Below are 25,024 nucleotides of genomic sequence, written 5' to 3'. Positions count from 1 at the left end.
AGGAAGTAAAACTCCATTGGCCTCCACTGCAATCTTTTCTTACACAGCTGTACTGATATGGAGGGAGGAGAGGAATCATACGCTCTGTGATAATGTCCTGGATAGTTTGTCATAATGTGGGAAATGGAAAAAGGGGGGGGGGAATACTACACATCCTCTCACACAGGCTTAAGCTAAATGGAGTCCAAGAGCTAGCAACTCTTTCCAAGCCACTAAAGAGGGTTTGCTTTCCATTTTAAATTTCAGCTTACTGTCTAGGTTTACTTATGACAAAAGAAGAACGTTACAAAATAAGGGCTTTTTAATCAGTGCCAGCTCAGCACCATTCATTACTTGAGGCAAATATATCAGGTCACCCTGCTTTCCCTCACTGGTCCTGAGCCAGAGCCTGGTGCTCATGCCTCCCTGTTCCCCCTCACGGACCTCAATTCTGGGGTGCGCTCTGACCTTTGGCCTGCACAGCTGCCTGTTGTTGCAGGTCAGTCAAGGCAACATGCCATCAGCTTTGCCTTCTAGCCTGTCTGTCTCTTCTTGCTACTGCTACTCTAGCACCAGTTTGCTGACTTTGTCCCTGCCAAAATGGAACAGACAAAGCAGACAAGCTTGGTGCTGGAGGGGCAGCAGGAGGGAGAGGGAGGGAGGGAGGACGAGAACACATATGCTGATTCTGGATCAGCTATAATGAAGTGACATAGATAGGTTGACAAGCAAAGCTGAACATGGCCGCCATGCATGTGTGGAGACCATGTGCGTACCAGTGTCATACAGGGGCAGCTGGGAGATGCCCCACTGTCACATGGGAATAGCTGGGGGGAGCACTAGCAGTATGGCAATGGAGGCAATTGGAGGAGGAGCAGGTATGGACCTGCTCTCACCTGCTTTAAAGGGGCTGTGTAAGCTCTCATTTTTAAAGGGAAGTGCCCGATTCTGTTACCCGAATTGCATTTTGGCACATCCCTGCAGACTTACAGACAATATCTAGGGGACTGCCTGTGTTTCTTACCTGTAAACGCAGGAAGACTGTGCCCGGTGGTAGGTTTTCAGGTATAGTTGCTATGTAGGAGGCATTAGTGAATACAGGGCTATTGTCATCAATATCCAGCACTTTGATTCCAAGAGTTAATGTTGCCCGACGGGCATCAACAGCTCCATCTGTTGCTTCAACAATAAGTTCATAATAGTCCCTGTTTTCTCTGTTTAGCTTCACCGATGTGTAAATACTGCCATTGGACGTAATGCGAAAAAGATGATTGAAGTTTGCCAGATTATAACGGATTTGGCCATTTACTCCAGCATCCGGGTCAGTAGCCTAAAAAGTAATAAAATATGTATAATCAGGAGATTATAGAAGGAGGATCCTGTAGCACTAAAAGGAGACCTTCTTCAGGCAAATGGAAGTAATCCAGCTTCTTCAAAATCCCACTTCTTCAGATAAAAGTGCTAGACATCCAAACTATTAATCTAGATTCCAAAGAGCAATATCATTGCAGGTCCAAAGCAGATGCATGCAACCGGTCCCAGGCAGATGCAAACAAGCAAAAAAGCACCTAGTTAGCTGCCTAGTGCAACATCCTTAAGCAACTGATATTGGCTGCAGCCATATTCTATTCAGGCATAATCATCAATATAGTTTCTAAGGGTCTACCCCTGTAACCAGTTCAGACCTAAGTTAGCATTTGCTGCTACAATAGTCCACATTGGCCCACTTCCTGAAGTGTGCTTCTCCTGAAACTATAAACTCTGCATTTTAAAGACAGAGCCTCACAGAGTACTGCCTGCCCCCACTTTCTGCTTGCCCCTATTTATGTTCATAGAAATCTATTAAAAGTTAATTAAAATTGCTAATAAAAATGACAACTTGTTACCCTCTAACATGTAAAATGTGCTAGGGGTGGCCCTATCCACCCCCAGCACAGTACCGCCAGTGACTGTTGCTGGTGTCTATCTTATGTTTCTTCTTAGATTGTGAGCCCTTTGGGGACAGGGATCCATCTTACTTATTTATTATTTCTCTGTGTAAACCGCCCTAAGCCATTTTTGGAAGGGCAGTATAGAAATCGAATAAAATAAAATAAAATAAAATAAATAAATAAATAAGAAATTGACATTAGTCCAGGTCATTCCAAGATACTTGAACTCATACACACCAGCTATTTTTCTTCACCAGGCAAAGTCCCTATTTTGTGCAAGCTGTGTTTATTTTGTATTTTGGAGAGATTTTGGATATCTCGTGAAAAATTATTTAGCACAAATTGCCATCCTTCAAGTTTCAGTGTCCACCCCCCTCCCAGTTCTCTGAGTGACGGATGGACGTATCTTGATTGTTGAGTAAATGCATGCACATGGACACACAATACCACGAAACAGCCTCTCTTCCAACTCCCCATAACTACCTATTCAGATAGCAAATGATGTTGCATGCGTTGAGTTACATGTATGAAATCCAAATCTGTTTTATTTATTTATTGTTAGATGTCTATACCGTTTTCAATAAAATAATCCCTAAGTGGTTTACAATGTAAATTAATAATGCACAATTAAAATACAAAAGGTACAGATATTAAATATAAATATAAAATAATATATCCCTAATTAAAAGTTTAAAAACCTATATAAAATAGCAAAACAAAACCCACAAAGCATTAGCAGTAAAAACTGTACTCTCATATAAACACCAGGGTGAAGAGCCATGTTTTTTAGGGGTGTGTGAATTGATTTGGGTACAAATCAATTTGTACCCAAATCCAGCTGATTTGGGCAATTTGGAGATAGAACAAGTTGCTCCTGTAGTAATCATAACCTTAATCCATGACAGATGTATACAAGCAAAGCCAAAGTGTCCATGCAGACACTTGGGCTTTAAATAAGGGTCACATGAAAGCAATCAAACTACTGCTAACTGGATTACAAATGACACCCTTCAAGATAATAGTAAAGTTAAAAAGATTTATCTCTGCCTAAAACTAAACTGCCAGATTAAATGGTGTAAACATGCATTCTTCAGTTTATCATGGAAAGAGAATGTAGAAACTTCTCAGAGCTTCTCAGAATGGAATTTTTTAAAAGGATTTTTAAAAACCCACCTATTTTCATTTGAAAAGTTCTGTTGTTGCTCCCCAAAGGCCTCCACTAAAAGTCTGCATAGTGAATGAAGGCTTAAAAAAAAAATTCTATGTCTGTCAGAATGGAAAGAAACAGAATGTTCAAAGGAAAAGGTGAAAAAGGGTAACCAGTTGTACTGTTTTGTTTTAAGAAAAATTGTTACATTAAAAGGTCCTGCAATTTAAGCAGCTCACATTTTGAAAAACAAGAGTTCCTAAGGAGACACCAATTTCTGTAAGAGTAGGAAGAAATATAGATGGGGATTTATTTTTAATCTCTTCTCACTCGAGGTAAAGCAGCAGGAAGCTGATTGACTGTTGTGAACCTTTCCAAAGAGGTCCAATTTGTCACTTTTCTTTTTACATTTAACATAGTTGGGGAAGAATTCACTTGCTGGACAACAGAGCAAGGATCTAGCTAGCTCAGCATGCTGTTTCAAAAATGGCCAGCCAGATGCCTTTGGAAGCAGATAACAGACCTCACCTGTTGTTTGTCTTCCAGAAATATGGTATGGAGAAGTAATCTTCATCTGAATATGGAGATTCCATTCAGCTCTCATGGCTGATAACAACAGACCCAGGGCCAGGCTTAGGGGTGGGTAAGATGGGCAGTTGCCCAGGGCACCTACGTGAAGGGGACACTGAGCTGAGCTGGTGGCTCACTGAATGATGAATGTACCATAGTAACCATGGGGTGGGGGCGGTGGATCCATTGAAGGTACTCCTTGTCCCGGGAACTATTTATTCTAGGGCGGGTCCTGTACCTATTAGGGGTGTGCATGAATCGGTTCGGCTGTCTATTCACAGACCACCGAATCGGTTCGAAAGACTGCCTTTCGAGCTGGTTTGGAGATGGGGAGGGGGTTGCTTTATGTTGCAGGGAGTGTGCTGGCTTTAAGTCGCAGGCTGCATTTCCCCCACCAACACTGCTGTCAAAATCACTGGTGCAGGTCAGCTGTATACCCTCTTGTCACCCCAGTCAGCATAATGATGGAAGTGGCTGGTGCATGTGTGTGATGTGCACCGGCTACTTCCGTTATTACACTGACTGGGGTGGCAAGAGGGTATACAGCCGCCTTACACCAGCTATTTTGACAGCAGTGCCAGCGGGGGAAACGCAGTGGGGGAGGTAAGGACACACTCCCTGTGCCTTAAAGCAACCACCACCCACCCTCCTGGGAGTGCACGGAACTGGTTCCGTGCACATACCTCGTACCTTCCTTTATTAATATGTCTTCTTTTTTAAAGCTATAAATGAATTGTGGAATACTTGACCTCAAAATGTGGTGATGGCCAGCCACTACCTTAGAATGCAATTTTGGCCACACGTAGCCAATAACAAAATAAACAGAAGCCCATCAAGCATAAAGATCGCAGACACACCAAGGATACCTCTCTTCTTAAAACTTGGAAGCAATTCTCTCCTACCACTTTTGATTTTTGAGAAATGGTATATGTGCCTAGTTCTTTGCAGCAATTCTTGCAGGCATGTGTGCATTTTGTACTGGGGCATGGGTAAACATGTACAGAACCACAGTGAAATTGGCCCTGTATGTGGATTTTTACATGGCTTTGTTACAGATCAATACCGTTGAGCTAATTTCTGTTGAAATGTACACACAGATAAATACTGCTGTATTTGCCTTGTACTTATCTAGAGGTAGTTTTGTTTATATTCAGCACTGAATCATCAACACATCGTCTTCTTAGAGCAAAACTATGCATGAATATGAATTAGGGTTCTTTTAAAAAACTCAATAAATTATCCTTTGCTCAACAGCTGCAACTTGTCAGTGACTATAACAAAGGAACAAGGTGATCATATGAGTTGTTGGGACTACACTTTCATTTTACTCAATCAACACTATAACAAGTGAATTCTTTTGAAGTGTCTACAGTATCTGCTATTGTCTGATTGGTTTGACCACCAGTCTTTGTACAGTACATTGTGAAATCCTTGGATACGAAAGCTAGATGTATGACAATTCACAGTATAAAAAGCAAATTGTAACAAAGCACACACCAAAAAATCATGTCACCTTGCATTGAGTCAGTCAGTCATCCTTTATTGCGGTCATAGACCAGTTCTTAGTAAAACATACATACTTACAAAAAACTCAGCACAATAAATCAAACAGATTGTACGCAATATTGACAAGTTAAAATTAAGACAGTTGTGGTGAACTCCAGATAGATCTTACTGAAAGCCAAAGAGAGCAGAGCACCCTCCGTTACAATCATAAAACAGGAATCACGGAAAAAAGAAGGCAGAACATTAATGAAAACCTGAGCGGATGTTGCAAACGATATAACAATACCTTGCCATTTTGCAAATTAGGTCGTCATCAAGACTGGACAGTAAATACTTCAAATAGAAGTCATCCAAATGCCCAGGAAAACGTTGCAGCAAAGGGGACACTAATCTTAAGCGGGCGTCCCTATAGAAATTACAGTATAAAATGGCATGCGCACTTGTCTCCACTTGACCAGACCTGCAAGGGTCTGAGCAAATGCATTGAGCAAATGAAGTTAATTATACATTTGCTGAAGATTTGATGTAATGTGCCATACTTGAGCTCTAGAATTTAACTTTCTCTGGCAACTTGTGGCACAATTTTTTAATCATTGATTTAAATGTAATCTAAATGTAAATAACTGTAACCTATACATGTATGTAATATTCTAGGGTGTCCATTTATGTACCTTTTAATGGCAATATGACATGCCAGTTTCTCAAATGCATGATACTAATACTTTGATCATCGTTATGTCTTAAAGTCCATATCTTTTCTGCTCTCCTTACTAAAAAAGGTTGGAGTTACTGACCTCTTTCTAAATAAAGTTTTGACTTAAAGACTAATGAAATGGCATCCAGTTCTGATTCGAAAGTTGAAAATACGCATAGCAAATCTATTTGCAGGTATTAATCAGAAAAATTAACAGCAAGATTAACTCTTGAATGAATTAGTTGGAGAAACTAGCCCATTTCACCTCTGAAAATCTCCCATCCAGAAATTGGACTCTAGGTCCAGATTGAACAGAGCCAGAGAATACAAAGAACAATGGCACGTAAAAATGAGTCTTGAATAAAGGCAAGTGCCGAACTTGCTCGCCATGTGATTTGATGTTGAACTGCTAAGACTAGTGTTGAGTAGATTAATGTTACTTTGCACATGGCAAGGCCTCTGCACTCTCCAAGCTCAGCACACGTAGGTTCTTGGGCCCCACCTCTGCCACAGTCTTCAAAATTCCTTCTCTTCAGTGCCCATACTCTCTTTTGCAGGAGATGCTACATCTGGAAGAGGCTCATGTTGACCTTGCTCCTCTACATTTTCCAGCTGCTTCTCTGGAAAACCAGTATGTCCCAGAAGGCAGGAAAGGATTGCATGATTTCCCTTTACAAGCATCCTGGGGTGGGGGTGGGTCTGAAGAAGGGTGGGTGGGAGGTTACCTTATGCACTGCTGCGGTGTGTGGCTCCTTGGTAGCATCTAATGCCTTCCAAGGAGTGATCTGACCCTCCTGACTTTCCCTTTCAACTTCCTTTTTACTAGTCCCCTCATTTTTGAGAAGTTTCCTCTCCTGAAGTCCAACACATTTGTGTTGGACTTCCTTGACAATTCTTCACCTGCATATATGCTGAATTAGATCACACTATGGTCACTTGCTACCCAATGGTTCTGCAACTCTGACATCTCGCACCAGGTCCTGGGAACCACTAAGGATTAAGCCCAAGGTCATCAACTCTCTGGTTGGTTCTGCGACGAACAGTCATTTAGCATGTCTAGAAATTTGGCCTCTCTTTCATTACCTGAATATGAATTTACCCAGTCTATGTGTGGGTAATTGAAGTCACCCATTTTTACTGCCATGTCTCTCTTTGATGCCTCTATTATTTGCTTCTACAACTCCAGTTCACTCTCAGAGTTTTGACTTGGAGGGTGATAGCATGATAACACATTTCCTTTCAGTCCTCGTAATGTTACCCATAATGATTATGTGTCCACCTAGGTATTCTAGCCTGTTGGAATCTATCCCTTCTTTCATATAAGGTGCTACTCCTCCCTCAATCCTCCCCTCCCTGTCCCTTCTGTAGAGTTTATATCACCCTGCAGGGGTGATGGACCTATTAGGATGGTCTGCCCAAAGAGGCCGCTGGACGCAGTAGGTTTCCAAAAGGCCTTGGAGGGTTTTGATGCTGGTGTGGCTGGTGATTCTGTCGATGCCCTGGTGGGAACCTGGAATAGAAAACTCATCAGGGCAGTAGATATGATTGTTCCTAAGCATCCCTCCAGGCCTGCTTCTAAAACGGCCCCCTGGTATACCGAGGAGTTGCGGGGGATGAAGCAGCTAGGTAGGTGACTGGAACGCAAGTGGAGAAGAACTTGGCTTGAATCTGACAGGATGCAGCATAGAACCCATTTGAAGACTTACACAATGGCGGTGCATGCAGCAAAAAAGAGTTTTTGGTCAGTGCGCATTGCGTCTGTGGGTTCACGTACGGTAGAGTTATCCCAGGTTGTAAGGAGTATAATCTCTGCTCCTTCTGCCTCAAATCAGTTCCTGGAGATACTCTGCTGTGACGCCTTTAGTATGTTCTTTGTGGATAAAATCTCCTGTATTTGGGCCGACTTGGACTCCACTATTTCTGCAGGGTCTATGAGGCAAGTATCCAGCGATCCCTCTTGCAGTGTTAGGTTGGATCAGTTTCATTCTGTGACTCCTGATGACATGGACAAGCTGCTTGGAGCGGTACGGCCTACCACTTGTTCTCTGGATCCTTGCCCAACCTGGCTGCTCCGATCTAGTGGAGAGATTGTTGGAGATGGCCTAGTTAATATAATAAAGGCATCACTGAGGGAGGGTAGGGTCCCTCCTTGTTTGAAGGAGGCAATAGTTAGACCTCTTCTTAAGAAGCCTTCCCTGGATCCCTCAGCGATGGATAGTTCTAGGCCAATCTCCAATCTCCCCTGGTTGGGCAAGGTAACTGAGAGGGTGTTGGCCAACCAGCTCCAGGTGATTTTGGAGGAAACTGATTATCTAGATTATCTAGATTATTTCAAACTGTGGGGTTGAGACAGCCTTGAGGCTATGGGGTTGAGACAGCCTTGGTCAGTCTGATGGATGACCTATACCAGGGAATTGACAGAGGGAGTGTGACTCTGTTGGTCCTCTTGGATCTCTCTGCGGCGTTCGATACCATCGACCAGGGTATCCTTCTGGATCGCCTAGGGGAGTTGGGAATAGGAGGCACTGCTTTGCAGTGGTTCCGTTCCTATCTCTTGGGTAGATCTCAGATGGTGGAGCTTGGTGACAGTCGCTCCTCAAAGCAGGAGCTCTTATATGGAGTCCCTCAGGGCTCCATTCTGTCACCAATGCTTTTCAATATCTACATGAAACCGCTGGGTGAGGTCATCAGGAGATTTGGTGCTGGGTGTTATCACATCTCTACTTCTCCCTTTCATCTTCAGGAAATGGCACTCATTCTCTAAATGCTTGCCTACAGGCAGTAATGGGCTGGATGAGGGATAACAAATTGAAGCTGAATCCAAGCAAGACGGAGGTGCTCATTGTGAGGGCTCAGAATCTGAGGGGTGAGTTAGATCTTCCTGTGCTGGATGGGGTTACACTCCCCCGGAAGGAACAATTGCGCAGCTTGGGAGTACTCCTGGATCCAGGCCTCACCCTGGTATCTCAGGTGGAGGCCATGGCCAAGAGTGCTTTCTATCAGCTTCGGCTGATTTGACAGCTGCACCCATTCCTTGAAGAGGATGACCTCAAAACAGTGGTGCACCAGCTGGTAACCTCCCGGCTTGACTATTTTAATGCGCTCTACGTGGGGCTGCCTTTGTACTTAGTTCAGAAACTTCAATCAGTTCAGAATGCGGCAGCCAGATTGGTCTCTGGGGTAACCCGGAGAGACCATATTACACCTGTTTTGAAACAATTGCACTGGCTGCCAATATGTTTCCGGGCAAAATACAAAGTGCTGGTTATTACCTTTAAAGCCCTGAATGGCTTAGGCCCGATTTACCTCAGAGAGCGCCTTCTTTTGCGTGATCCCCACCGCACATTAAGGTCATCTGAGGAGGTTCGTCTCCAGTTACCACCAACTCGTCTGGTGGCGACTCAGAGGCGGGCCTTCTCCATAGCTGCTCCAGGACTGTGGAATGCACTCCCTGTGGAAATCCGTAATTTGAATTCTCTATTAGCCTTCAGGAGAGCCCTTAAAACGTATCTGTTTGGCCTGGCTTTCCAGGGTTTTTAAATCAGTTTTAATATTTTAACCCAGTTTTAGAGTTTTTTAATTACTGCGACTGTTTAATTGTTTTAAAATGTTTTAAAATTGTTAATTGTTGTTATATTGTTTTTTAATTTTTGTTTTAGCTCTTTACTGTTTTAATGGTTTGTTTTAATTGTGAACCGCCCTGACCCATTTTGGAAGGGCGGTATAAAAAACAAACAAATAATAAATAAATAAACAAATCCAGGAATAACTGTGTCCCACTGGTTCTCACTGTTCCACCAAGTTTCCATTACACCCACTATATCTATGTTTTCATTAGTAACCAAGCACTCCAGCTCACCCATCTTCGCTTGGAGGCTTCTGGCATGGGTATATAGACACCTATACGCCAAGTCCCTCATCTGGGGTTGGTGTGTACTATCCCCCTTCACAGCCTTTGACTTATATGGCTAGCTGTCATGTATTTTCTTCTGCCTAACTCCTGGCTCTACTCTGTCCCCTTCTGGTTTATCCAAAACATGAGCAGCCCCACACCTCAGGGGATTTTGCTGGCTGAACCAGATACCTCCCAGTTTCTATCGGCAATCCCCCAGGTGTCATTTTAAAAGCTGCTCTGTGACCTCCTTGATTTTTAGCACCAACAGTTTGGTTCCATCTTGGTTCAAGTGGAGCCCGTCCCTCTTGTACAGGCTTTGCTTGCCCCAAAACATATCCCAGTGCCTAACAACACTAAGCCCCTTCTCCCGCTTTAAGACCCCTCCGCTCTACCTGTCTTGCTGTCCCTGCGTGTGGACAGCAAGGACTTCAGAGAATGCTACGCGGGAGGTTCTAGACTTCAATATGCTACCTAGCAACCTAAATTTGGTTTCCAGGACCTCCCGGCTGCATTTCCCAACATAGTTGGTGCCAACGTGCACCACGACAGCTGACTCCTCCCCAGCACTGCCTAACAGACTACCTAGATGCAGTGTGACATCCACAACCTTTGCACCAGGAAGGCAAGCCACCGTGCGGTCTACACGCAAGTCACAGACCCATCTCTCTATGCCCCTAATGATCAGAAGCGCTGTCAGCCTGTGAGTGGGATGCCTCTATCACATCCCTGAGGGTCTCATCCACACACCTCTCTGCCTCCCTGAGCTTCTCCAGGTCAGCCACCTTGGCTTGGAAGGAACGAACCTGTTCCTTGAGAGTTAGAAGCTTTTTGCACTGAGTGCACACCTAGGACTTCTGTGCCTCGGGCAGATAGTCACACATGCAACACTCTGTGCAATACACTGGGAAGCACCCCCTCCCCTGCTGGCATTCTACCTTCATAACTGGTATGATTGGCTATTTAGAGTATATAGGTCTTGTTCACTTGAAGCTATGTATTGGGTGCAGTTGTCAGCTAATTAAAGGATTTATGCTTGACCACCAAAAAAATTGCATGAACTCACCTTATTCTTGTGCTGGGTGTCTCCTCTGTGATGAAGCACTTGTTCTTGCGTGCCTCCCCACAGAGTTCCCCACCAATCTCCCTGCAAAAATCCTTCATTATCTGTTTGCAAACTCCTGTTCGCAAACTTCTGGAAAGAAAGCTCCTCTGGTCTGAGCCTTGTATTCAAGATCAGCAGGCAAACTGACTCTCCTCAGGAATGTGACCCCTCCCACAAACTGGACTGTTACTCACTTGGAATGAATCCTCCACTCAGGCTAACACCTCTGACAAAGAAACAAATACTTCCAACCAGCCAGAAATCACACCCTAGAAAATTACTAGCCCTAACAAACTTAGCTTCTCTTTCCCCTTTTGTTTTCCTGGTTAGTTAGTTAGTTAGTTATTTCCTTGCTGTGTTTCCTTGCTTGTTATCTTCTTTAGGAGATAAATACAAGCTTGTTGCCTCTTCTTCCTTCAAGATCAGCAGGCAAACTGAAACTGGCATTTCAAACCTCTTCAGAAACTCTCTGAAGAGGTTTGAAGGGCATTTTAGGGCTCACTGAACTATGCTCTGGTGCAGTGAGAATTGTATTAAACATTTCTGGGAGTATGGGGGAATGGATTCAATAATGGAACTGGTCTGACTTTTACATCCCAACTGGCTCTGTGAATTGCTTAGGAATCTGAGTTTAGAGGGGATATGCAAGATAAAGATGGAGATAGTGGCTTATATCCTGGGGTACAGGCTGACTGTGAGCACGTGGAGGGTTCCTAGACACTCCCTTCATCAAATACTACCAATTGTCATTCTTTGCAGTTCCAGTTAACCTAATGGGAAGGATGTAATGAGAGCTAGTTTTGTGCTAGAGAAATACAGATCAAGACCATAAAAACCCAAGGCCATAAGCTCATGATAAAAGCTAACTTAACTTTGTAGGGATAGTGTGGTAGTGTTGTGACTGCACTTTTCTGCATTAGTCTATCTGTAAACAAATGGCACATAGTCTCAAGTATGAGACACATACCAATTAGCTATTAGTATTTGCTCATAGCTTCACCAAAAAAGAATGGAAACAGCCCTGCAAAAGAACCTTGGCATGTGCATTTATGTATTTTTCCCATTTATTACTGCACGCTTCCACCCAAAGTCCTCAAGGTTGGTGCTGTCAATGTCAGCAGTAGGTCAAATGGACATCTGACTCCTTTCAAAAGCTTCAGGTGGGTGTGGTTTAGCTGTGTGTTTAACTGCCATAGCTTTCATTAGGATTTCAAGGGACCTTGCTAATTTGGGATTGCTTCCTTTATTTTATATGATGCTAGCATTGCCAAGTCTATGGAGCCTTTCTAAAGATCATACACTAGGGATTAGGAATCTATACAATTTATTCCTTAACAATGTCTACTTATTTCTTAAAAATTAAACTTGTCTATGTGTACTCATAATAAAGGGAAGGCTTCACAACAAAAACTTTTAGGCAGCTTCACATTCTATATGTCAGAGTAGGAAATGTAACATGCTGTGCCATATTGTGTAAAGTAGTTTCTTCAAAATGGAAAAATTTCAAACTTTGTAATTATGAATAATGTAGGAAGTTAATTCCAACATAATCTATTCTATTCTCTTTCCCCTGCAAGAACTCCCACTGTGACATTAAGAAAAATAACGACGGAATGGGATGATCCCTGCCTAGGAAGTAATGGTTCAATTTCATAGAACATTAGGGAATATCTTGTAATTTTCTCATAAATAATCTTGATTCGGCCAACATTTCAAAGTGGGAGGGTGGAGTGTTCTGTTCAGTACAATGCTATTTAAATAGATTTATTTTAACAGGACTGATTGTATAGTGTTGTGCATATTACATCAAGGTTGATTTCCTCTTTTTTTTCTACCCTTTTTCTTACAAGGTGGACCACTGTAAGATTGTTGTGAACTCTTGTCTGTAGACTTTTATTTGAATTAACCCCTCACAGAGGGGCTGATGAACAATTTGGAAAGGAAGACTTTTAAGGAAGTTTGAAAAAAGATCAACTAGCTGGTTAAAAGAAACACAGAGAACAATATTATCAAGAGAGACAGGAATAAATGAAGATGATAATGCAGAAGAAGAATAGGAAAACATACCAGATTGATTAATGTTATTAAATACAACTATGAAAATTTAATTTGTATTTGCATGTGGCGCCTGCACACACATGGCATCCATGCAGGTGCCATTTGAGTGGTCAGCATGATGTTTCTGACCACGCAAATGGCATGCGTGCACACCACGTGCACGCCAGCGCCATGCATGGGTTCTTGGGATGAAGCTGCACGTGGTGGCAGAGAACAGGTAAGCACCTACTCTCCTCATTTTTAAAGCTCCAGATCTCTGCTACTACGGATGGGTCCGGACCAGTCCGGAGGCCATTGTAAAGGCCTCCGGACCGTCCAGACCGGTCCGGACCTGGCCGGTTCGGTTCGGGTGGAGGGGATAGCTTTAAGGGCGGGGAAGGTTTACTTACCCCTCCCGCTGCTTTCCCCCCTCCAGAGCTCGTATTTATTGTAGTAATTGGGGCGGCAGGATACCTCCCTGCCGCCCCTTGTCCCTCTGCAATGCAGCCTCCAGGACGGGGTGGGCGCGCGCGCGGCTCTGCAAAGGGACGATCCTGTTGCCGAGGGACTCACGTTTTAAAAGGTAACTGCTGATGCCAATGGTAAACCCAAACAAGAAGCCGCACAGCACCGAGCCGACCTCCGGCGTTTCTCCGCCCAGCGGCTCCCCCATCCTGAGCCGCTGCCAGCAGCCACTGAGAGGAGCTCCGCCAGGGAGGACGCGCCGATGCGCCCAGCCCACCCTCACTTCCGGCTCCCAGGCGACTTCCCCCCACATACAGCGTGGCCCGATGGGAGGAGTAGAAGGAAGGCAGCCACGCTGTATGTGGGGGGAAGTCGCCTGGGAGCCGGAAGTGAGGGTGGGCTGGGCGCGTCGGTGCGTCCTCCCTGGCGGAGCTCCTCTCAGTGGCTGCTGGCAGCGGCTCAGGATGGGGGAGCCGCCGGGCGGAGGGGCGCCGGAGGCCAGCTCGGTGCTGTGCCGGCTTCTCACTCGGGTTTACCATTGGCATCAGCAGTTACCTTTTAAAACGTGAGTCCCTCGGCAACAGGATCGTCCCTTTGCAGAGCCGCGCGCGTGCCCACCCCGTCCTGGAGGCTGCATTGCAGAAGGACAAGGGGCGGCAGGGAGGTATGCTGCTGCCCCAATTACTACAATAAATACGAGCTCTGGAGGGGGGAAAGCGGCGGGAGGGGTAAGTAAACCCTCCCCGCCCTTAAAGGAACCCACCCCACAGTGCTGGACCGCAGCTCTGCGGTTCCGTGCACACCCCTATCTGCTACCCTCTCCATGCCACCGAACTGGCTTGGACTATGTATGAACTGGTTCAGTGCCAAAACAGTCCACAAATCTTTGTGCATGCACAGCAGGGCACATCCCTAGTGTAGTGGTCACTGAGGTAAGGCAGTAAGATGTAACTACTACTGCTTAGTGGTGGCAAGAGGAAGACAGCCCCATGCTCTTTCTGGCATTCAATGCTTTGAAGAAGCAGAGACAGTGGCAGGATTAAATATCTTGCTGGTGAATGGCTGGGCGTGCCCTGTGCAGATTCAGGCCAATGATAAGCAAAGTGCAGGCTCTCATTTATCTAGCGGAGCAAGAGAAATTGTTGCTATTCAGTTCAGCATAGTGTCTCTCTAGTGCCAATTGCTGGCGTCTCCTTTGTGTTTCTTTTATTATGTGAGCCCCTTTGGGCCATTGAGCTGGTTCAGAGACCATATGAAAACCTTGTTTAAAGTCAGACTGCATACAATGGGGCTATTCACACGATTAGCAAAAATTGGGCTAGGAGAGCCTAGCCCGATTTTTGCTAATCATGAGAACCACCGGGCTCAGCTGCAAGCCTGGTGGTTCTTGAGCGAGTAACCCGCTCCTGTAGACCTCCCCATAGCCTGGGTTTGCGGAGTGAGCGCTCCGCAAACCCAGGCTATCTGGTTGTGAGTAGCCATGGCGTGGCTTCATGCCGTGCCTACTCATGAGTAGACCCCCAGAGGGGAGGCGGAAAGCCACCTCCCGACTCCAGGGGTCTCCCCAGTATGCCCTGCAGACTCGCGCAGGGCCTACTGGGGCTTCCGGGGCCCTGTGAGGCCCACGAGCTCCCCAGCCCCCGCTGGCTCCGTCACGGAGCCGGCAATTGTGTGGGCGGCTGATCCGGCCGCCCAGGGCTCTCCCCACAGTTTGGGAAAAAGTGGGCCTCACGGATCATGAGACCCGCCTTAATGTCTCTGAGCCTTAGGAATACGTAATTCCCACTCCCATCCCCACCCAGTAGTCTTCACCTAGGTTAAAATAAACCAAGATTAATTCTGATGTCTGAAACCACTCTTCTCGATTTATGCTAGCCTATTGAACCAAATAAGCCAAGATCTGTACCTTACTGCAAACCATGGGTATATGGTTCAGATATCACGACCAATCTTGGTTTATTTTAACTTAGATGGGAAGTGGATGCACACATAGGGATGGGAGGAGGAATCACCTTTTCCCAAGGTACAGAAATGTCACATGGACCCCAGCTTTATCTAAGGCTCCACATAAAATCTGAATCAGCCCATTTTCTGTCTTTTCACATTTTTCCATTCCTTTTCCTATGTAAACTGCTTTGTGAAATTCTTGTTTAAAAGCAGTATATACATATTCAGTTATAATAATTATTATATCATCAGCTATGCTGGGCATTTTTAAACATTCATCAGCACTGTGTCACCAATGCCATTCCCTGCTTCTGCTATGTCACAGCATTGGCTGCCATTAGGAATACAGTATCCCCAAAGGACATCACTGCTTAAAGCCTTCCATCTAATCATTCTCTGTGGGCACAGAATAGATTTAGGCTACAGCATTATAGTAATTTAGTGGTAAGAAGTCTGGAACTGCAATAGAAGTAATGGTTTTTCAGTAATAAGAATTCCAAATTCAATATAATTTTGTAACTAACAGAGCCTTTTATGCTAACAATACCAACATCTACCTTATAGCTTAGAACTCAGGGAATTGTATAATCCACTCAATGCCTCCTGAAAATGTGCTAGTTGTAAATATCAAACATGAACTTGCAGGACATTTCAGATGTAATTATTTTGATCAAAATAGCTTTATGTTCTACATAAGAGAAGTCAATAACTATAAGAAAAGTGGTTTGAAATGGATGAACTTCACTGTCAGTTTTTGTGCATTTGAATTCTCAAATCTTTCTGCTTCATAGTGGTCTTCTAAATGAAAGAAAAGAAACTGCATTCAAAAATTGACTTTGGGGGAATCCCAATGATAAAATTAAAAGAACAGTAGGGAATCTCCTACAAATCCAATTGCCACAATTGGATCAGTACTATGTGGAGTTAAAAGCATTCGAAATGCATCCACAACACTTTGAGACTCGACCTTTTTAGTTTTTGTTCTTTTAATCTTCTTTGCATTCTCCCATTCGCAGCAGGAGTTTTTCCTATGCCACTGCGTACAAGGACTCCAGCTGAGTGCTGTTTCACTTCATAGGATATTAAGAGTTGCTACTGGTTCCTGATATGCAATGAGGTATATTGCTGCAGCTTGGAGTGTCCCACAAACTAAGTCATTCGGCTAAAAAGGCCACATTCACATGTAACGCAGAACTGGAGTTAAAAGGGCCAGAGGTTGCCAAACCTGCACATCCAAATGAGTGCCACGCTAGTTCCGTGAGGCAACCTATGTGAGGTTTCCCTCTTGGAACTCCAAACGGAACCCTCGGGATGTAGTGAGTTTCATTGCCACGACCTGGTTAAACTCAGCCTGTGTAACGTCCATATTCATACCCTCAGGCTGCTTTCCCTGTGGCTGGAGCTAAGGGAAGAAGTTCCACCCTTTCTCCATCCATGATTAGGGATGTGCGCGAAACCAGTCCGTGCACTCCCGGGAGGGTGGGGGAAGGTTGCTTTAAATGGCAAGGTAGGTGCTACATACCTGTCAGCCCCTGCCCCATCGCTTTCCCCTTGCCGGCCCTCTCCAGAGAAGTGGGCACAATGGGCTGCAGCATTCCTGCTTGCAGCTCCAGCAGCATCACCATGAGCAGCATCACCATGCTCAGCATCTCCACAGCACCAGGAAGGGAGCACCGAACCAGTTCCGTGCACATCCCTAGCCATGATTGGCAGTGCAGGCTGTCCTCACGCAAGAAGGAAGCTTGCACAGCCAATTCCCCCAGCCCTCTGCAGTCTTGATGCCTGCAGGCTCCCTGGTCCCTGTTCTGTCTGAATCTGGACAGGAGAGCAGCAGAGGAGTGGAACTGTGGGTCCAATGTTCCATATTACATGTGAATGCAGCCATTCTCTCTTGTTTTGATTCCAACATCCTTGTTCAAATAAAGTAGCGAAAGGATATTTATATTCAAGCGAGGAGAGATCTGTTTAAAATATTCTTCTAACTATTTCTTTGCCAATATTTGATAAAATACATATTTTGGCCTCGGATTAGACTCATGTTCTTGGACTACTTAATGTTGGTCTACACGTGTAGTAGAATAAAGTGATAGGATTAAAGATAGGATTCATGCAACCTGTTTTCACATTTCTTTGGTAATGTCCAGAAATGGGATTTCAAACATGGAAAGAACTTCCTATTCTGGATGTGGAAATAGTTCACATTACTTTCTGAAGAAAAAATCCAAGGGGTCCCATTTCAAATGTTTTCAAAATAATGCAAAATCAGGAAGTAAATTTGCTCTTCCTTTTTAATCTAACAATAGAAATGGTCACATCTGCTCCCAATCACCATGAGGTTAATAAAAGAATATTGTTGTGTAGCCCATTCCATCCAAATATAGGATTCAAACTGAATGTGAATAACCAAATATACAATTATTTATGGTATAGTTGGAACATAAAAATAAGTATTCATAATTCAGAACAGAAGAACATGTGTAGACACTACTGGCATACATTTGCAAAATGTTTGCCATCACACTGCAGTAACATGTGAACTGCTCCCCTGTGATCTGGTCCTACATGAGGCAGGTATTGTCCAGATGAAAATACCCTGTGGATCATTTAAAACAACTATGGCATCCTTCTCTTGCTAATGTCACCTAGCTTCCAGAGCATTTCATGCGGACAAGGAAAGAAATCCTGTGATTCACCCTATCCAGATTGTTCTACCATCCTGATGACACTAGAGGAACATGTGACTGGACAACGGGGGAATGATTTCCCTACTGCTTCCATAATATCTGAATGAGACTTAGCTGTGTACTTCAGTTCCATTCATTTCACAAGAGAGCAAAGACTCAAACTACATTAGTGACAGACCTGCTTGTTTGGCTTTGCCTTGATGTGTCCATTTTTTAGAATAAAGGAGACATCATCATCATTATCATTATTATTATTTTTACATTTATATCCCGCTTTTCCTCCAAGGAGCCCAGAGCGGTGCACTACATACTTGAGTTTCTCCTCACAACAACCCTGTGAAATAGGTTAGGCTGAGAGAGAAGTGACTGACCCAGAGTCACCCAGCAAGTCTCATGGCTGAAAGGGGATTTGAACTCGGGTCTCCCCGGTCCTAATCCAGCCCTCTAACCACTACACCACGCTGGACATGAAGGTAATGGTACTGAATACCACTTATGCCTGCTGCTTACCTCCCCTTTCCACCAGCTTCTTTTAACCTGGCCTGGATCCACTGGCACCAGAGTTCCGAGGGTGGGAAAATGATGTTGGGAGAGAGGTAGAGGGAGGATTTAAAAGCACCTCCAAGTGCCTCTTTTTCTAGAAAAACTGGATTCCACCCTTACATTTATATGTGATTGGCTTTGATTTAAATGGGGTAGATTTAATCTATAAATGAGTCTGCCTCTGTCACATGCATTTTGAACCTTAGGGTCAAATTATACATTTGGGGGGATATTTATACCTGGAAGTGCAATGGGGGAGGTTGGGTGGACTGATCAGGACTGCAGTACACATAGAGGGAAGAGTCGACCCTTTCCTTTGAAATCCATTCTCCATCACTATCCCCAGCTGCTATTTTCAGCAAATGAGTGCAAGGAGAAAAGGTTACTCTTCCCCTTCCCATTCAGTCCTAATCAGAGTATTTCCCACCCCTCCATGGCTATAGTTTTATAAAAAGAGAGACACATCCAGCTGAAAGCACAACTCTTTAACACATGGTCTGATGAATGTCTGTATTTTGCCCACAGTCACAACATAAGTTTTGCTGGACTGCTCCTAGTGGTTAGGAAGGCACTCTTAGTGTATGCTTTTGTTGACTTACTGATTCATCAAATGAATTCACTACCAAATTGCATGTAAAATGCAAGCTTAGAAAAGGTGGATCGTGTGGGCAGTTTGCAAAGAATGTATGTGGCTATATGTCCAGTTTACATCTCTAGGAATAATGTCGTTTTTAGAACATCAGACTATAAGGCGATTCTCACGAGCAGCCTAACCCAGGCTAGGACAGCCCAGCCTGGGTTAGGCTGCTTGTGTGGAGCACTGGAATCACTCCTGATCCTGGCACTTCCGCCCCGCCTTACCAGACTTTTAACCCCGGCCTTTAGCCAGGGTTGAGGGTGCAAGCTTGCCCTTAACCTCGGCGACAGGGTTGTGTGTGTGCTTGGGCTGCACACAGCCTGAGCGCACCCAGAGCCAGGTAGCAAGAGCGCTCGGCTCCTGGGAAATCTCTCAAGGCACTATACTCCTGGCGCAGTGTGCCACACGGGTGTCATGTGAGCAGCAGAGTTTTTAGACAAGTGGTGCTCATGTGCAGGGAGGCAGGGAGGAGCCTACCTCCCCGCTCACCCTCATGATCAATCAGACAATCTGGCAGCTTTTATTCATATAGGTTATCTTTAAAAGCATTATGAAACAACAGCAGTAGCTTACCCTCACTTGACCCACAAATGCATTGGCTTCTTCTTCTTGTACTGTAAGGTTTTTAGGAAGAAACTGATCGAATATGGGTCCATTATCATTTACATCTGTTACAACCACATTAACTGTAGCAGTTGATGTCTGAAAGAAAAAGAATAAATAAAATTATGCAGTATAGGGTATGGTCAGTGCTACAGTTATGCCATTACTGACATATGGTGGTGGTGTTTTTTTTAAAAAGGACAATTTATAGTTTCATGGAAATCAACACACAAATTAATGATCTTAACTTTTTACTTGGTTACACTCAATACAATTGCAATAAAATCTTCTCATTTTGAATGTCATTTTCCCCAAAAAACATTTTAGAAAAATATCTGTCTTACTATATTATGGCACACAAGCCAGCATTTTGAACTGGAGCACATATATAATCCTATGGTGCACTGAGTCAGATTATTGATCCAGGACTGCCTGCTCTGACTGGCAGCAGTTCTCCAAGGTCTTAAGGAAAGATTTCTCCCAGCCATGGCAATCAGGATCCTTTTGAAAAGCAGGAATTCCTAGGAGACACTAGGAATAGAATCTTAGACTTTTTGCATCCTATGATTGAGAAATGGTCCCTCCCCACTGCTTAGGTCCGTCCACTAACTACTCAAGATGAAGCATCCATGGTCCAGAGTTCAGTGTTTAACCATTAGCAGGCTTGACCCAAACTTCTCGGCAATTTTAACAAACCTAACCTGTTTCTGATGAATCCTTTGGTGTAAAAAGGGATCATTCTATGTGTAATTCTGCTCCTGTGCTTGAAATGAAATTGGTGATAGATATATGATTGATTGGACTTGTTCAGACATAATTTGGAACCTTGGTTAACTCCAGATACCACATATCTCTGACCCTTGAGAACATGTGATTCCACCTTCCCATCACTAAGTGACTTCCACTTCTTAACTAGGTTAAAAGAAACCAAGATCCACCCAAACCCACACATTTCTGTTTGTTCTAGCCAATTTACTGGAGATAATCCAAGAACTGTACCCAAGGTTTGAAATGAGTTACAGATCTCAGCTTATTTTAAGAAAATAGGCTAGAATAAACCAAGCTTGGTGGGCAGCTGGTGCCTCAGCTAAGTATGAAAGCCTTTGTAAAAGGTGCCTCTTTATCCAGTTAGCAGGGATTCTGTGTAATTGAGGCAGTCCCCTGTTTAAATAGATAAGGCAGCAGATGAGGTGGTAAATCTATGTCTGAAATGTATCACTTCAGATTGTAGAAGGGTACATCCATGATTTAATGCTTTTTGAAACAAAAATGTCCATACACACAGAAACCAAGCATGTTAGGTATAAATTTTTCATGTGTACAGCCCCCCCCTTTTTTTCTTGTATGAAATAACTTTAGTCTTAAATTATCTAATTCAGACATATGTTTACCATCTCATCTGCTGTTTGTAAGAATTGGGCCTCAGAACAATTCTACCTTTCATTTTGTTGTCAGTGCATAAAAGCAAACTGCAGATGAAACACACAAAGCACAGTAAATTCAAATTGGATTTATGACCCATTTTTAAGGCAGCAGAATGATAAGCAATAAAATAGATTGTAGTAAACCAAGAAAATATGACAGAAACCATAGACTAAAGAGCAAGAGATCCTGTAAAGCTCTGCCACCTGAAATATCACCTTTTAAAAAGTGAACACCCCAACTCCCCCTTTTAAAGTCCCAATTCACTGAAAATTGAACCTAAACTTTCTACATGCAAAGCATGTGCTCTTCTAATACTGACCTATATCTGATCATCTTCAATAGGATACTATTGGTAAATTATGAAACATTTTTGTTCCCTTCATAGAACTGACAATCATGCCTCAGTATATTTACTTTAAATTTTGTTGGTTATTAATCAACACACATTTTTAGTTGTGTGGATTCTAAAACTGAAATTACTTTTTGTTGCTTTACATTTCTGTCTTTGGCAGGATGCAGATACAACTTTTCCTGATCTCTTACTCTGACTATGGGAAACACCTATATCAGGCAGCAGCAATATAGGAAGATGCTGAAAGGCATCATCTCAAACTGCGTGGGAGATGACAATGGTAAACTCCTCCTGTATTCTACCAAAGAAAACCACAGGGCTCTGTGTATGAATATCATGTGCCCCATGTCTTCTTGGGGTGTGGGGGCAATCCTGTTTATATAGATTTCTAGAAAATAAATACATGTGAGAAATATATTTAAAATCAGCTCTCAATCAGAGTAAAAATGTATTGCTGACAAGACTTCAAAAATTTCAGATATATTAGTACGGGACCTTCCTATTAGTACGGGACCTTGCTCAGCGCTTTAATGAGAAGCCAGAAGAGACTGCAGTAGTAAAAGGCAAGTCTTTATCTTGCAAGTGAATTATGGCACTATTTAACTTTTATTCTTCAAAACAGTGATAGAATTGCTGTGTATGTGAACATACTATGTTCACATTGAGAAATACCCCAATAATAAAACAACTGGATGAATAGGAGATTTGATTTTTTAAAAAGAAAGAAAAGCAAGGGACTTCAAAATGTCTATTCTACAATTAAAAACTTCTGAAATTAAAATGGAAAATGAGTATTCTTTGCCATCAGGGAGAAATGAAGTTATTAAGCCAATATATTGATTTAAATGAAGTCTCGGATACAGAAAAGAAATTACCTTGAAATCTGAAAAAAGTGTAGATAAATCTCAAAGTACATACAATATAAAAGAATATATGCATAAAAAAGCACTTATATCCTTTTACATTGCTAGCCTTATATATATATGCCTTGATCCGATACCCTCATAACTCTACAGTGTTTTATTAGCTACAGTTTTATAGATTGCTATTGCTTTCATACTGTTTTATGCTGGTCTAGGACCATAATAAAGATTGATTGATTGATTAATTGATTGACTGACTGATGGGGTGCCGTGATCCAGCATGCGAGATTGTCATGTATAATTAGACTTCTTCCCTTGTAGCTGATGGGGGTGCACATGCACATCTGGATGTGTATCTCAATGCTTCTGCAAGGTCCATTGAGCTGACTGGATGTATCTTTTTGTACAGATGGGCAGGGCGGGCTCCTTGCAAAGGGCCCGCTGAGGACTCTCTACCTCCATGATATATATATCATGGTGGGACTCACCATGTCATCCTCTGGGGAAAGCCTCCCTTTTATAGAGGAGAAGTGGCAGTGTTGCTGTCTCCTCTTCTCAGGCTGTTTACACTGCAATTGGTAGCTTGCTCCCAAAGACTCCTGTGTCTTCACAGAAGTGTGTGTGTGAGATTTGTGGATAGGATGGCCTGGAGGAAGTCCCAATGGAGTGAGTCTCTTGCCCAGCAGAGTCACATAATACCACCATCACAGAGCAGTTTGAGCATCAGCGATGGATGCCAACCCCTTGGATGCTGTCCCTGCATACTTCTGGAGCTACTAACTATTGTGTAGACAAAGAAAGCTGGATCCATGCCTTTGTACTTTTAAAACAAGACCTACTTCTTGCCGATTTTTATCCATGTATGAGTCCTGTATCTGATGAGAGGGAGATGTCTCTTCCTCACTAAGTCACCTGGACTGACACCATCCTGTCAGGGGCAGCAGCAAAAGGACCTAGATGATTCCACACAACTGAGGAGATTGAGATGAGACCTGCTTATAGGTTCCCATGGGTGGGGCAACCCAGAGCCAGTCAATGCAGGTATAGCCATTAAGTGAGAGGTGGTAAGAAGGCTCTGGGATATATCCAGCGGGGGGTTACACCTGCAATGCCTGGCAAACGTGCATCTCTGTGAAACACAACTTGGGTGAAGCAATTTCAGGATTGTGATGGAATGAGCCCTGGCTAACCCAGAGGGAGTAAAGAACCAGGCTAGGTGCCAAGCTGTAGCCTTTGCCCAAAGACCAAATTGTGAACTTGGTTGTTAAGCATTTTTCTGTACATTGTCTGGAAGATAGTTCATTCAGTCCTTTTCAGAGTGGAATTGCCCCCACATCCAGGATACAATCCTGACATCATGTATTCAGGTGGCATATGGAGCTTCTCAACAGAGTATGAAGTTTATTTAATTAGAGGTCAGAAAATAATAAACATTCAGAAAGGGAAGATCCTGAACTGTGTGATACACACTTGGATGGTATACTTTGCTAATGGAAAATCACACTTTAAAAAAATTCTCACAGAAGGTATACACTGAAAAAAGCGCATGGCAATTAGAAACAAAGATGCAAATCTGACCTTTCCACTGAAAAGGTGTAACTGCAGTGAAAGTTAACTAGCCAGTCTAAAACAAGTGAAGCAGGAGTTCCCACTTTGCATCTCATTACAATCTTGCTGATTTTCCTAAAAATGTAATGGCTGTTCCTATAGATTGTTAGATTTTTTTCAACTCATCACCGGTCTGTTTAAAATGAAACAAAGAACTAAAACTTTAAAGCAAATATATTTAAGATTGCACTTCAGGCAATTTTTTCTCCCTGAATAATTATACATTAATTACAGAAAAAATTGATGGGTGGGTTCATGATTTAGGTTCTCATAAATGAACCCTAGAGAGACACACTTTCCCTCTCTGAGCTTTTCTTCTTGTGCTGTAGAAGAAGGTTGATAGCTTTCATTTTCAGTTTGAAACTAATCATATATCTACATATTGCTAACTTGGCAAAGAGGGATCTTTTAAAGTTGTGATTCTCTTTTATTTAGCAGGGGGAGAGTAACTGGCCCTATCCACCCCCAGCACAGTACCTCCAGTGACTGTTGCTAGTGTCTATCTTATGTTTCTTTGTAGATTGTGAGCCCTTTGGGGACAGGGATCCATGTTATTTATTTATTATTTCTCTGTGTAACCCTAACCCTGAGCTATTTTTGGAAGGTGGTATCAAAATAAAATAAATAGATAAATAAAATTGGCCCTATTTGAATATAGTGTGAAACCTCGGATAGACAAAGCTGTGGTTAATTTGTGAAGCCGAGAATCATGCCACAGACAGACTAACCATGGTTTGGCAACCTCCGGCTTCTGGGCAGAAGAAGCCCTCTCTCTTCCTAGTCCACCTAGGTTGCATCCTAGCAAGCTCTGTCCCATGTGCATCGCCAGACTGTTGGCAAAGCATCAACAAGCTAGTGAAGATGCAACCATTGGCCACAAGGCTTGAGGGATGTGTGCTCAGCACAATCATGCCTTTTCGGCAGTGTTTGCCTGCCCTTGGCAAGGCAAAGACATTTTAACCATTTCCTCAGACCGCTTGCACAGTGGTGCAATCCTCTGCAGTTGGGGAGGAAGGGTCTTGTGGCCCCCTCTTCC

At 43.4% G+C, this 25,024-nt stretch overlaps 1 protein-coding gene across 1 annotated transcript in view; it reads right to left on the bottom strand.

Moving 5' to 3' along the window:
• PCDH15 (protocadherin related 15) overlaps positions 1–25,024 on the bottom strand; it is a 1,296,732-nt gene that overhangs the window by 233,970 nt on the left and 1,037,738 nt on the right. Inside the window, 2 exon segments of the mRNA XM_053307474.1 lie at positions 1,004–1,309; positions 19,711–19,839. Coding sequence (XP_053163449.1) covers positions 1,004–1,309; positions 19,711–19,839 — 435 coding nt within the window.

The sequence above is a fragment of the Hemicordylus capensis genome, chromosome 3 (assembly GCF_027244095.1).
Source record: "Hemicordylus capensis ecotype Gifberg chromosome 3, rHemCap1.1.pri, whole genome shotgun sequence".
In the NCBI taxonomy this organism is placed as follows: domain Eukaryota; kingdom Metazoa; phylum Chordata; class Lepidosauria; order Squamata; family Cordylidae; genus Hemicordylus; species Hemicordylus capensis.
The sequence above is the reverse complement of the archived record's forward strand: the minus strand, read 5'-3'. Positions and strand labels throughout refer to the sequence as shown.